The sequence below is a fragment of the Hyperolius riggenbachi genome, chromosome 4 (genome assembly GCF_040937935.1).
Source record: "Hyperolius riggenbachi isolate aHypRig1 chromosome 4, aHypRig1.pri, whole genome shotgun sequence".
NCBI classification, from domain to species: Eukaryota; Metazoa; Chordata; class Amphibia; order Anura; family Hyperoliidae; genus Hyperolius; species Hyperolius riggenbachi.
This window is the reverse complement of record NC_090649.1, coordinates 7655691-7670857: the sequence shown is the minus strand read 5'-3', so window position 1 is coordinate 7670857 and position 15167 is coordinate 7655691. Positions and strand designations below refer to the sequence as shown.

At 48.2% G+C, this 15167-nt stretch overlaps 1 protein-coding gene across 2 annotated transcripts in view; it reads right to left on the bottom strand.

The window, feature by feature from the left end:
- Nucleotides 1-2053: 2053 nt before the first annotated feature.
- LOC137570303 (E3 ubiquitin-protein ligase TRIM11-like) overlaps nucleotides 2054-15167 on the bottom strand; it is a 37987-nt gene continuing 24873 nt past the window's right edge. The window contains exon 2 of one of the 2 annotated variants that reach the window (XM_068278936.1): nucleotides 2054-4342. In XM_068278936.1, coding sequence (XP_068135037.1) covers nucleotides 2783-4336 — 1554 coding nt within the window. In that variant the 5' untranslated portion in view covers nucleotides 4337-4342 and the 3' untranslated portion in view covers nucleotides 2054-2782. The remainder of the gene's footprint in view (nucleotides 4343-15167) is intronic. The other variant, XM_068278935.1, reaches the window with a different exon arrangement.

Here is a 15167-nt window from a genome sequence, read left to right as displayed (position 1 = left end):
TAGGGTGGAGAGATAGAGGGAGAGAGAATGCATGCGTTGCCGTTCCGATTTCAACAACGCTTGCAGGAGGCCGACACGCACGGCATCAGACAGTGCATAGACTGCACTGTCTGATGTTCACACTGCATGCGTTCTGGACCAGTGCGGTGCACGAACGCATGCTGCACGCTTTTTTTCCCAAAATGCGTGGCTGACCCATTCACTTTAGTGAATGGGATAAGCCACGCAATGCATACAAAAGAGGATGGCATGCGTTGCGTTCCGAACGCACGACCATCCGCGTTAGATGATCTGAACAGAGCCTTGTAAGTATAGTGATATAAACAGAATCATTCTGGACATATTCTGCAGAGTGGCACATGGCATACACATGTACCCACATTCCAGTAAGCATTTTACTTGTTCTGATGAACATGTGCGCACTGTAATCAAGCTGTCAGCCTCAAGCACTCTGATACAGTGAAAGCACAGGCAGACCCCCCCCCACCCCCCCACCCCTGTATACAGGTTCCACCTGAGGAATGTATTGTCAGGAAAATGCTGTGTTATCATGCTACTGCACACAGCAGGGTCACAGAGGGTGAAGGTCAAATCACACTGCCATTCCTTTCACTGTAATCAGCCTTAGATTCCAGCAAAGCACACTTTAACACCTAAGTACGTCACAGGCACAATATTGTTAACATCCCAAGGATATCAGCCTTCTCTTTACAGCCCATGGCCTTGATTCACTAAAGGGTGCTAAGTGTTAGAACGCCAGTGAAAAGCAGGCATGGGCACAAATTTGTGTTCAGGAGATTCGGATAGTTGCTATCCGGATTTCACCCAGTAACGATGTGCAGGGGGGGTAAAGCTAACCTGTCTGACGTCTTCTTAGGTCCGCCCCTCGGCACCTCCCACAATGTGGCGCGTCACGTGAGTACAAACACTTCCTCCTTCAACCCGGAAGGAGGAAGTGTTTGTAGTCATGTGACCGCCACTTGGAGCGCATTGTGGGAGACACCAAGGGACGGACCGAAGAAGACGTCAGACAGGTAAGCTTGAACCCCCCCGCCCACCATTACTGGGTGAAATCCAGATAGCAACTATCCGGATCACCCGAACACGAATTTGCGCCCATGCCTGGTGAAAAGGCACTTAGGATGTGAAAATGGGTTCTTGCAAGCATTTGCAAAAGTTAGTGCTGCACATGAAACGTTGCATCGGTGTGCACAAAACGTCGCACCGTCCGCATGCAAAATACGATAGCTTGATAAGCGTACTTTGCACGAGGACAGTGTGACGTGTTTTGCGCACACCGGTGTGATGTTTGGGGCACACCAAGTTAACACGTGATCAGTAAGAGCTTTGGACATGTAAACTACTTCGCACCCTAGTTTGCACGTGGAAAGCTTTTAGGCGTGATAACTAGGTTAGCACTATTTTGTGAATCAAGCCCCATGTAAGAGGGAACAGGAGGGGGATGATTACTCACATAATGACACTGACTGGCTGCGGCTGCTGCTGCGGGGCCATCTAGGAAATCCTGAGTTGGACGCCCAACTCTATCACTGAAAGATTCTGTGATTTTTTTTTTTTTTTTTTGTCTGCGATCCTCTTTTCTCTCTCTTCTTGTAGGGGAATGTAGGACGTTTTACAGAAGGTTCCGTGCAAGATGGTTTTGCCACTGACAGTTACATATGAGGCCCCTTTCACACTAGCAGGTTTTAATTGTTTTGCGTTTTCACTGCAGAGTGATGCTAAAGCAATGGAAGTCTATGGAACATTTCCGACCTGATACACTGTGATGGAAGTATTGCATGTGACATGAAAGCATCAGCGCGTTGTGGGTCAACTTCCGCAACAACGTGCAGTGACTGGATGTCATGTAAGTCAATGGAGCTGCAGGTATTCTAAAATTGCTCATGTTCGTGTTGTGGTGCACATGCGCGGTAGCAAGTTTTGTTGATACACTTGCTCGCAATACGTATTTCCACCACAGGAAGTGATGCTAGAGAGACTCACTTAAAGAGACTCTGAAGTCTCATTTTTTAAAGCTTTTCTTCATAAATTCCTCTTCAGCATGAATGCCCCCCTTGAATCGCCGCATTCCCGCTGCAGATGGGTTATTTATTGCTGTTTAATTGACCTGCAAAGTTCTCAGACATTGCTGGTGGTAGATTATGCTGCCCTGACACGCAGGGCTTCTCTTCCTGGAGAGGCTGAGCTTTGAGCTGTAACTCAGCCTCTCCACAATCAATCTCCGCCTCCTCCCTGCCCCTCTCAGTGAAAGGAAGACTGAGAGGGAAGGGGAGAGGCGGCGATCAGCAGAGATTGACTGCGGAGAGGCAGAGCTACAGCTGAAAGCTCTGCCCCTCCAGGAAGAGATGCTCGAGGTTTGCAGGGCTGTAAAAACAGCAATAAATCACCCATCTGCCGCAGGGATGCGGTAAATCTATTAGGGCATTCATGCAGAACAGGAGTATATGAAGAAAAGTGGTGAAAAACAAGACTTCAGAGTCTCTTTAAGATTTGAAATCGCTGCCAAAGAATTACATGAAGGCTCATTACTGGGCATTAGTGCAGGTATCTCCAAAGCATGTTTTTAGCAGTGTGGTGCGATCATCCAATCACACCACATCCAAAATTCTGGTTGCTAGTGTGAAACTGGCCTGACAGTTACATATGACATATGACAGTTCCATATAAAGTAAATGGTGACAAAGCAGCATCTCTTGCTATTTGCTGATGGTCACTGCAGGAATGGTCGGAGTTTGTTAAAGCGTAACTAGTTTTCTCTTTTTCACATTCTCTGAACTTCCTCAAATATTTGCAAACGACCCTTCCCTACATATAACACACCATGGAGGGGATGAGTAAATTTGGCAGTGAAGGTGTGGAGATGTCGGATCGGGATTTCCAACTCATAGAATGAGATCACCCCGGCTTCATAATCCAGATAGATCCTGATTCTGCTAGCTGAGACACTGTGAGGTAATTTCCTCTCTCCTTGTTCTATCACTCTATATTCTTTACCAGATCTCCTCAAATACCAGCTCTCTCTGTCAAAGTAAAAAACACCTGTATTTTTGGGGTAACACATCCCGACTCTCCAGTCATCTGATCCTCCAACATCCACTTCCCAGTAATGTTGCCCTGAGGAGAAGGCTTGGCAGCTAAAAACCTCAGGACATGGCCCAATTTTTTCTGATATTAGTTTTTGATGGTTAAGTGGTGATATGGACGCTATTTTCTTGTCATCTGATATATGTAGATAAGAATTAGCAGTCTTTACATTCAATGATAGAGATTCTGGTTTTGGTATATACATCTCTCCATTCAATCCCCTCATGATTGCAGATAACCCTGTGTATAATATATGCGAGATGCCAGCCACATCCAGATTCCCTCTACCATGGAGTTGTATATCCTCAAAGTGTCCCTCCTCCGTGTCACACAAGTCACCTGTGTCTGACTCCTGCAGGACAGTCAGTGGGTCAGTCATGTTACACAGCTCCTCTATCTGATGGATCTTCCTGGACAGCTCCTCCACCTTCATCTCCAGCTGCTGGATGTCAAAGTCACATGTATGTGACACCCCCTCTGACTGCCAGGAAATGTCACCCAGAACTCTCCTCTCCAGGGTGTCCAACCTTCTCCTGAGGTCTCTGAAGATGGTGGTGACTTTCTTTGTTACACCAGCTGCATCTTCTTTTACTTTTCTCCTGTGCTCCTGCAGACTTTGAACTGTTTTCTCAGCTTCCTGTTTCTCTTTAATGACTTCTGTCATAAAATCTCCTAGTTTAGTCTTCCTCTTCTCAGAGGCCTCAGCCACAGTCTCCACCTGGTGTCCTTGATGTTCCCCAGCTGAGCAGGATGCACAGATACAGGCAGAGTCCTCAGTGCAGTAATACTCCAGGAGTTTCTTATGGACGGAGCATTTCCTGTTCCCCAAGGAAGTGGTAGGGTCACATAAGACGTGTTCTGGTGACTTGCTGTGGACTTTCAGATGTTTGTCACACAGAGAAGCTTCACACAGCAGACACGATTTAACAGCAGGAATAGAATCATCAACACAGTAAGTGCAGAAGACTCGGGTCTCCTCCTCCTCAGGCTGAGCACCCAGCAGGTTCTCCACAATGTTATGCAGCGCTATGTTTTTCTGTAATCTTGGCTGCTCTTCAAACTCCTCTCTACATTCTGGGCAGGAATACCTTCCAGACACCTCCTGTGAATTCAGAACACGCTCAATGCAGAGCCGGCAGAAGCTGTGACCACATCTCAGGGTTACCGGATCCGTATAAATGTTCAGACAAATGGAACAATCCAACCCCTTCTTCAGATCAGCAGATGCCATCTCTGACTGCAAAAAAAAAAAAAATTACACTCAGGAAACATCAGAATCCTTTTCACACTGGTGTGTTGTATTGCCTTGGTTTCACCGCAGGCCAATGCTACACTAATGAAAGTCTATGGGGCCTTTCATACCGATGCGATGCGACGAAAGTGACATCACTGCATCCCCAACATCCCCAACACAAGGGCATACCTACATTACTGTCAATTTGTGCAGTGACGTGCGCAGGGCCTGATTTACCATAAGGCTAAGTCTATGGCAATGCATACATTTAAAAAAATCTTGTGTGGCGCATTAGCGCGCACAAACTTTTACGCGTACGCTAAACGCCGTTAGCACGGCTTTGTGAATCAACTCCTGTACACACACACACACACACACACACACACACACACACACACACACACACACACACGTGTAAATATTAATAATCACCAGTTACATCCAGTTTTATCAATGAAGGATCTCACAAGACATAGGCCTCAACCTTAAAGAGACTCTGAAGTGACTTTAAAAACAGCTTTTTAGCTTATATTCTACATGGGCATGTTTGCCCAAGCTAAAACGCCGCTATCCCGCGGCATAACGAGGGGTCTTTACCCACCCAAATCCCCCTCTGCAAAATCCATGACCAACTTGGTCACAGATTTTGCTCTTCCTGGAGGCAGAGCTAATGACTGTAGCTCTGCCTCCATGTGCATCTATCAGCGGCGTATCTCCATCTCTCCCCTGCCCCTCTCAGTGAAGGAAGGCTGAGAGGGGCGGGGAGAGGCGGCAATCAGCGCTGATAGACGCGCTGAGAGGCAGGGCTGCGGCCTCAACAGGAAGCGCTGTTCGGGAACAATGGAGGGGATTTGGGGGGTAAAGACCCCTCGTTCAGCCACGGGATAGCAGCGTTTTAGCTGGAGCAAACATGCCCATGTAGAATATAAGCTAAAAAGCTGTTTTTAATGTTGCTTCAGAGTCAGACTCTCTTTAAAATCTATTTTACAACTTACCATGGTTAAATTGATACCACATATGTATCATTTGATAGTTGGCAGGTCATTTAGCAGGTGATTAAGGCCTCTTCCAGTTGATAGACAGTGAAATGCCTCTCTAACTCTCACAACGGCTTGCTGCTGCCTGGCAACTGCTAACTGCTGCCTGGTAACTGCTTGCTGACCACACAGTTCAACTGGCCGTGGAACTGCGTACTCAGCAACCACGGCCAGTTGAACTGTGTGCTCAGCAAGCAGTTACCAGGCAGCAGTGAGCAGTTACCAGGCAGCAGTGAGCAGTTACCAGGCAGCAGTGAGCAGTTGCCAGGCAGCAGCAGGGTCACATTTTTTGCACAAGGTATTTTAGAGACATTATTTCTTTGAAGAGCCCCAGAACAGTCAGGACATCAGAAAAAGGACATAAATGTTACCATTATGTAAAGTTACCATCAGGCATAAAATGAAAAAATCAATTCTTTATATTCACCTGGTAAACAAGTAATAAGGATGCTAACTAGAGACGGCCCAAGCGGTTTGCTGGTGAACTTGTTCGCACAAACCTCAGCGGTTCGCATTCGCAGCAAAACGGGATTTTTTTTTTTTCAAAAAAAGTTTGCGTTCACATTTTTCCCATAGACTTTAATGGCGCCAAATTTAACGGTTAATAGCTAAGCCCCATTACATGCTATAAACACCACATTTGCAGGGTATGTAAATAGGGACAGTGGGTATAAGAGGAAAACTTTTTTCAAAAAGACCTTATAGTTTTTGAGAAAAATTGATTTTAAAATTCTCCTTCTGACCGTGGGAAAATTAAACGCCTGCCGGATTTAGCGGCTAATAGCAAAGCCCCCTTACATAGTAGAAACACCACATTTGCAGGGTATGTAGAGAGGGACATGGACTAAAAGAGGAAAAACATTTTTTCAAAAAGACCTTATAGTTTTTGGGAAAAAAAATCAATTTTAAAGATCTCCTGAGTGTGGGATATCTGAAAAAAATGACATGGTCCCCCCATCCCGAGCCTCTTTAACCCCTTGTCACCCATGCAGGCTGGGATAGCCAGAGTGCGGAGCCCCGGCCATGGATCGCATGGTCCGTGGTATGGGGGGGGCTCCAGCCAAGCCTTCCTCTCTCCCCCCAAGCCCTTGTTCAATCCATGGACAAGGGGCTCCTTCCCACCTCCGGTGCCCCAGGAGAAGGTGAGGGCGACAACTCCCTGGGGGGGGGGTTTCATAGTAGCATCTGGGAGTCCCCCTTAAGGGGGACCCCAGATGCCCACCCCCCCTCCCAGGAGAAATGAGTATAGGGGTACAAAGTACCCCTTACCCATTTCCATAAAGTCAATGCAATTGTAGAGTCAGGAGCGGCACACCTTTCCGTACTGTATGTGGGTGCTGAACCTTTGATGCAAAGCAACATCAGATAAAGTTCCGAAAGTCCAAAGGTAGGTTCGCACACCAGCTTTTCAGATAAGCCAAGGTAGTTTTATTCCATCATAATGTGCAGATCTGTCTGCACATATCTGAGGAAGGGGACCCTGCGTGGCCCCGAAACAATTGTCATGCATAGTGTTGACACATTATGATGGAATAAAACTACCTTGGCTTATCTGAAAAGCTGGTGAGCGAACCTACCTTTGGACATTTCCATAAAGGGTTACATGAAAAAAAACTTTGAAAAAAGTCCTTTAATATTCTTAATTAAGTAGAAATACTAACTTGTACCTATAAAAAAATGTTCCCACGCCAATACCCTCGGAAATGTCCCATGGCAATATCCTCTAGTCTTGCAATCTTAAGTTGATTGAAGATCTCCGCCAGCCCCCCCACAGCTCTTAGCTATTCAAAGTAGAGCTGAGCAAAATAATCTTAATTTCCCTTCCCAGGCTCCCCATTGGTTCCTTCAGACTAATGGGGATCAGGAGGATAGGATCCCCGTTGGTCTGTTAAGGAAAAAATGGGGAGGCTTGGAGGGAAATGTAAAGATGCTTTTTGCTCTCAGCTATACTTAGTATCCTATGTGAATGCTAATACCTCCGCCGGCTCCCGCTGTCCTCTCCACCTGGAGGCAGGAAGGACAGCGGGAGCTGGCGGCAGTATTTCTGGTTAATTAAGAACATTAAAGGACCTTTCTTGTAGTTGTGTTTTTTTCATTTAACCCTTTATGGAAATGAGTACTTATTTCTCCTGGGAGGGGGTGGGCATCTAGGGCCTTCTTAAAGGGGACTCCCAGATGGCACCATGAACCCCCCTAGGGAGTCGTCGCCCCCACCTCCTCCTGGGGCACCAGAGGTGGGGGAAGAGCCCCTAGTCCATGGATTGGACAAGGGCTTGGGGGGAGAGGGGGAAGGCTTGGCCACCCCTCCCCCCAGAGCCCCCTATACCATGGCCCATGCGGGCTGGTATAGCTTGGGGTGCGAAGCCCCAGTCAGCTGGGGCTCCACATTCTGGCTATCCCAGCCTGCATGGGTGACAAGGGGTTAAAGAGGCTTGGAAGGGGGGGACCCCACTTTTTTTTTCAGATTTCCCACACTTAGCACATAAAAAATGTAATTATTTTTTTAAATACTGTTTCCTGCTATCTTAACGTATCCTGCAGATTTGGTGTTGCTAGGATGTAAGGGGCCTTTGCTATTAACTGCTAAAGTCGGCGGGAATTGTTTCTCTAAGAACTGTCATTTACACATTTTAATGTATACTATTTTCCATTGAAATTTTAAAACTGATTTTCTCAAAAAGTATAAGATCTTTTTGATTTTTTCCCCTATTGTTCCCACTGTTCTTCTAAATATTCCCATGCAAATTTGGTATTTCTGGCATTTAAGGGGGCACACACACACACACACACACACACACACACACACACACACACACACACACACTATAGTTTTTGAGAAAATCCATTTTAAAGTTTCAAAGGGAAAACTGTCTTTTAAATGCGGGAAATGTCTGTTTTCTTTGCACAGGTAACATGTTTTTTGTCGGCATGCAGTCATAAATGTAATACATATAAGAGGTTCCAGGAAAAGGGACCGGTAACGCTAACCCAGCAGCAGCACACGTGATGGAACAGGAGGAGGGTGGCGCAGGAGGAGAAGGCCACGCTTTGTGAGACACAACAACCCAGGCCTTGCATGAGGACAAGAAGCGTGCGGATAGCATGCTTTGTACCGCCATGCAGTCATAAATGTAATAAAGATAAGTGGTTCAATAAACAGGGACCACGCGGCAACGCTAACCCAGCAGCAGCAGACGTGATGGAACAGGAGGAGGCGCAGGAGGAGAAGGCTAGGGATGAGCGTAATGACCTAATTACGAATTTCCGAAATTTCGCGAAATTACTACAATTACGATTTTAGCAGTAATCGAAATTTCGTAATTTTCGCAAATTACGCAAATTTTCGTAATTACGATTACGAAATTTAGTATTTTAAAGTTTGCAAAGGTTTCTATCCCTCTAGATGCCTAAAATGAATAACCAACCTCCTCCTTCTCTCTCTCTCTCTCTCTCTCTCTCTCTCTCTCTCTCTCTCTCTCTCTCTCTCTCTCTCTCCAGAGATTTGTAGTATTTCAAAACCATACTCACATTCATGACATGTCCAGGGATCAAACCCAGGCCAACCACATGGAAGACAGCTATGCTCACCACCATACCACCAAACACACACTAAATAGACTGCTAACCTAAATCTTACTTGTAGACAGTCATATGAGACACATGCTGGGTGCAGGGCTTTGTGATTGGACCATGCGATAGAGTGAGGTGCAAAAATGAAATCATGCCTAGCAGAGGATGGTTTCACAGTGCTAAATGCTAGGCTGGCTGTGGTGCAATTGGTTAGTGTGTCTGGCTGGTAACAGCAAGGTTACAGGTTCAATTCCATCCAGGCATGTCTTTTCCTTTTGCGTTCAACAGTTGTCCAAACAGAGCCAACAGAGCCCCAGATAGCCATGTAGAGTTAGGTCACAGCTAGCCTGGCTGTGGTGCAATTGGTTAGTGTGTCTGGCTGGTAACAGCAAGGTTACAGGTTCGATTCCATCCAGGCATGTCTTTTCCTTTTGCGTTCAACAGTTGTCCAAACAGAGCCAACAGAGCCCCAGATAGCCATGTAGAGTTAGGTCACAGCTAGCCTGGCTGTGGTGCAATTGGTTAGTGTGTCTGGCTGGTAACAGCAAGGTTACAGGTTTGATTCCATCCAGGCATGTCTTTTCCTTTTGCGTGCGCGCGCTGCGCCATTGAACCCCATGGGGTATTTTGCGTGCGTAAAACTTTACGCATGCAAAACTTTGTGCTCGGTGTTTGGACAACTGTTGAACTCAAAAGGAAAAGACATGCCTGGATGGAATCGAACCTGTAACCTTGCTGTTACCAGCCAGACACACTAACCGATTGCACCACAGCCAGGCTAGCTGTGACCTAACTCTACATGGCTATCTGGGGCTCTGTTGGCTCTGTTTGGACAACTGTTGAACGCAAAAGGAAAAGACATGCCTGGATGGAATCGAACCTGTAACCTTGCTGTTACCAGCCAGACGCACTAACCAATTGCACCACAGCCAGCCTAGCATTTAGCATTGTGAAACCATCCTCTGCTAGGCATGATTTCATTTTTGCACCTCACTCTATCGCATGGTCCATGGTCCAATCACAAAGCCCTGCACCCAGCATGTGTCTCATATGACTGTCTACAAGTAAGATTTAGGTTAGCAGTCTATTTAGTGTGTGTTTGGTGGTATGGTGGTGAGCATAGTTGTCTTCCATGTGGTTGGCCTGGGTTTGATCCCTGGACATGTCATGAATGTGAGTATGGTTTTGAAATACTACAGATCTCTGGAGAGAGAGAGAAAGAGAGAAGGAGGAGGACTGGCTGGCTGTGCTATTCATTTTAGGCATCTAGAGGGATAGAAACCCTTACAAACCTGAAAAAGTAAAATTTCGTTTGGAGACACGAAATTCGTCATTACGGGAGTGAAATTTCGATTACGAAATTGTAAATTACGATTTGAAAATTAATTACGAAATTACGAATTTGGGTCGTAATGTTAAATTTCGCATTCGTAATAAAAGCAGTTCGAAATTTCGAAAATTTCGGCTCATCTCTAGAGAAGGCCACGCTTTGTGAGACACAACAACCCAGGCCTTGCATGAGGACAAGAAGCGTGCGGATAGCATGCTTTGTACCGCCATGCAGTCATAAATGTAATAAAGATAAGTGGTTCAATAAACAGGGACCACGCGGCAACGCTAACCCAGCAGCAGCAGACGTGATGGAACAGGAGGAGGCGCAGGAGGAGAAGGCCACGCTTTGTGAGACACAACAACCCAGGCCTTGCATGAGGTACCGCCACGCAGTCATAAATGTAATAAAGATAAGTGGTTCAATAAACAGGGGCAACGCGGCAACGCTAACCCAGCAGCAGCAGACGTGATGGAACAGGAGGAGGCGCAGGAGGAGAAGGCCACGCTTTGTGAGACACAACCCAGGCCTTGCATGAGGACAAGAGGCGTGCGGATAGCATGCTTTGTACCGCCATGCAGTCATAAATGTAATAAAGATAAGTGGTTCAATAAACAGGGACCATGCGGCAACGCTAACCCAGCAGCAGCAGACGTGATGGAACAGGAGGAGGCGCAGGAGGAGAAGGCCACGCTTTGTGAGACACAACAACCCAGGCCTTGCATGAGGACAAGAAGCGTGCGGATAGCATGCTTTGTACCGCCATGCAGTCATAAATGTAATAAAGATAAGAGGTTCCATAAACAGAGACCGGCAACGCTAACCCAGCAGCAGCAGCAGCACACGTGATGGAACAGGAGCAGGCGCAGGAGGAGAAGGCCATGCTTTTTGAGACACAACAACCCAGGCCTTGCATGAGGACAAAAAGCGTGCGGATATAGCAGCAATGCTTTTTGCCGCCATGCAGTCATAAATGTAATACAGATGAGAGGTTCAATAAACAGGGACCGGAAACGCTACACCATCCCAGATGTTCATTGGTCATGTTACTTGGTTGGGGTCCGGGAGTGTTGCGTAGTCGTTTCCAATCCAGGATTGATTCATTTTAATTTGAGTCAGACGGTCTGCATTTTCTGTGGAGAGGCGGATACGCCGATCTGTGACGATGCCTCCGGCAGCACTGAAACAGCGTTCCGACATAACGCTGGCTGCCGGGCAAGCCAGCACCTCTATTGCGTACATTGCCAGTTCGTGCCAGGTGTCTAGCTTCGATACCCAATAGTTGAAGGGTGCAGATGGATTGTTCGACACAGCTACGTCATCTGACATGTAGTCCTTGACCATCTTCTCCAGGCGATCGGTGTTGGAGGTGGATCTGCACGCTTGCTGTTCAGTGGGCTGCTGCTGCATGGGTGTCAGAAAATTTTCCCACTCCAAGGACACTGCCGATACCATTCCCTTTCGGGCACTAGCTGCGGCTTGCGTTGTTTGCTGCCCTCCTGGTCGTCCTGGGTTTGCGGAAGTCAGTCTGTCGGCGTACAACTGGCTAGAGGAGGGGGAGGATGTCAATCTCCTCTCTAAAGTCTCCACAAGGGCCTGCTGGTATTCTTCCATTTTGACCTGTCTGACTCTTTCTTCAAGCAGTTTTGGAACATTGTGTTTGTACCGTGGATCCAGAAGGGTATAAACCCAGTAATTGGTGTTGTCCAGAATGCGCACAATGCGTGGGTCGCGTTCAATGCAGTCTAGCATGAATTGAGCCATGTGTGCAAGAGTCCTACCAGAATCCTCATCATCCTCTTGTGAGCGTTGTGATAGTTGTTGTGATGCATCATAGTCGTCACCTTCCTCCTGGTCTGCTTCTGCTGACCATTCGCGTTGAATTGTGGAAGTCCAACGTGCACCGCTCTGGCCCTCGTCAGTGGTGGCATGAAATTCCTGCTCCAACTCCAGCTGTTCCTCCTCCTCTTCTTCGTCATAGCTGCTGGGGCCAGCGTTCCCTGAGGCGGATGGCCTGATGTTGGTACCATCACGCTGATCGTTTTCTCCTTCAGATTCCCCCAGTTGCATCATGACAGCTGTTTCCTTGATTTTCAACATTGACCTCTTCAGTAAACACAGCAGTGGTATGGTAATGCTGACTGAAGAGTTGTCACTGCTCACAAGCAACGTGGATTGCTCAAAATTTTGGAGGACTTGGCAGAGGTCCAACATGTTGGCCCAATCGGATCCACAGAAGCTTGGCAGCTGTCCGGATGCGCCTCGGTTCTGCGCCGTCATGTACTGGACCACTGCACTCTTCTGCTCACAAAAGCGGGCTAGCATGTGCAGCGTAGAATTCCAGCGCGTAGGGACATCACACAGCAAGCGATGGTGGGGGAGATTGAAGCGCTCCTGCATCTTGGCGAGTGCCCCCGAAGCAGTACTGGAATTTCTACAATGTTTGGCCACTCGACACACCTTCAACAGAAGATCGGCCACGCCTGGGTATGTCCTCAGGAACCGCTGAACTACTAGGTTCATCACGTGCGCCAGGCAAGGGATGTGTGTCAGCTTAGCCAACCTTAAAGCGCGAATGAGATTACTCCCATTATCACACACAACCATGCCCGGTTTCAGGTCCAGCGGTGCCAGCCACAAATCCGTCTGTTCCTTTATTCCCTTCCAAATTTCCTCCCCTGTGTGCTGCTTATCCCCAAGGCAGATCAGCTTCAGCAACGCTTGCTGACGCATGCCAACAGCTGTGCTGCACTGCTTCCATGATCCTACTGCTGCTGGGTTAGCATTTCCGGATGAGGTACAGCTTTGAGATGCGTTGGAGGAGAAGGAGTCAGAGAGGTAGGTGCTGCTGTTGTTATCCAGTGGGAGGGACGGCGGTGCAGCTGTTTGCGGCGTGGGCAACACCCGCGCCGTAGCAGGTGAGGAATCGCTGCCAGGCTCCACAAGGTTCACCCAGTGCGCAGTAAGGGAGATGTATCGACCCTGTCCAAACGCACTCGTCCAAGTGTCAGTGGTGAGGTGAACCTTGCAGGCAACGGCATTCTTTAAGCTTCGGGTTATTTTGCTGACCACGTGCTCATGCAACTCAGGCACTGCAGAGCGCGCAAAGTGGTAGCGGCTGGGAACCACGTAACGTGGGATGGCCACTGACATCATGCCCTTGAAGCGGTTTGTCTCCACCACTCGATATGGCAGCATTTCGCAGGCCAGAAGCTTGGCTATGCTGGCTGTTACTGCCACGGCCCGGGGGTCATTTGCTGGCAATTTCCTCTTGCGCTCAAACATCTCCGACACAGACAACTGAACCGTAGCGCTGCACACGGAAGGGCTGTTGGTTGTTGTGTTTGATGAACACTGGGAGACCTCAAGAGCACTACTCCGGAAAGTGACAGTGTCAGCGTCGTCTGATGTTTGTGAATGTTGTGAACCACGCAATGGCTGGGCTACTGCTGCTGCTGAGGCGGGTCTGGTGGTGAGTCTGGTGACCCCAAGGGAGGCAGTGTTGCTGGTACCCTGTCCTGCCGCGTTTGCCCACAGAGTGGGATGTTTGGATAGCATGTGGCGGCTCATGCTGGTGGTGGAGAGGTTGTTAATACTTTTCCCCCTGCTCAGGCGGGTCTTGCACACCTTGCAAATCGCCATGGTAACATCCTCAGTGCAGTCTTCAAAGAAAGCCCAGACTTTGGAGCACCTGCCTCCTTGCTGGCGATTTCTGTTTGCTCCTCTTTTGCCTCTCACTTGAACTTCCACGCTTGTGGTGCCTGAAATTGCGCGCCGCCTACCTTGTGGCACAAGGCGAACTCGTGCAGCAGTGGGTTCTTCAACAGACTCATCTGTGCTGCTGCTACGACGGCGATGTTCTCGTTCACAAACAAAATCTGGGTCTATGTCCACATTGTCCATACCCTCCTCTTCCATCTCCTCAAACTCGTCATATGTCATTGTGGGGGGCAACCGCCGTGGAGTAGAGCTCCCCAAAACAACCTCTGCGCAGCTCACTCCAACGTCGTCTTCCAGATCTTCTCGGCCGACCTCCTGCAATTGCAACCCCTCCTGCCCAACTTGCTCTGGGATTTGGGTTTCCGAGTCCTCCTCGGACTCGCCTTGTATTTCAGTGCGCGGTGCATTTCCCACAGTTAATGGTTGTGAATCCGGGCACAACATTTCTGGCTGTTCCTCCATTGACCTTTGAAAGGTGGAAGTTTGTTGGGCTGGGAATAGCTCCTGCGAATACCCCATTGTGTCCTGAGGTAATTCATCGGACTGGTTATCTGGCAGTTGTGTGCGTGGTGTCGCTGCCGGTTGTGTCAGCTTTGTGCCCACTGGCTCCTTGTAACTGGCTGAGGACTCGGACCTCGTGCGTGATGTGCTGGTGCTGCTTAACCCACTGCTGGACGCTTGAGAGGTCATCCAAGTAATTATCTGGTCCTGTTCTTTTGGATCTGTGAGGGTTGTTGTCCTGGACAACATGGGCGGTATTGAGTGGGTTTTCTTGGGTGCTCCCCTGTGGCCTGTACGTGAACCGTCAGGGGAAACACCTCTTCCCTTGCCCCTTCCTCTTTCACCGGATTTCTTCCTCATTTCACTTATCCTTACAGTACACGCTGACTGGCAGCAGTACAGTGGCAGTACAGAAATGCTATACAGTACCACTATTCCCAGCAGCGACACAGAGCACAATGCTATACAGTGGCAGGTGAGCGGTGTACTACTGTTCCCAGGCCCAGCAGACACAGAGTGGCAGTAAACACAATGCTATATAGTCTGGCTGAGCGGTGTACACAGAGTGTCAGTAAACAATGCTATATATAGCGTGGCTGAGCGAGGTACACAGTGGCAGTACACACAATGCTATATAGTCTGGCTGAGTGGTGTACACACAGTGTCAGTA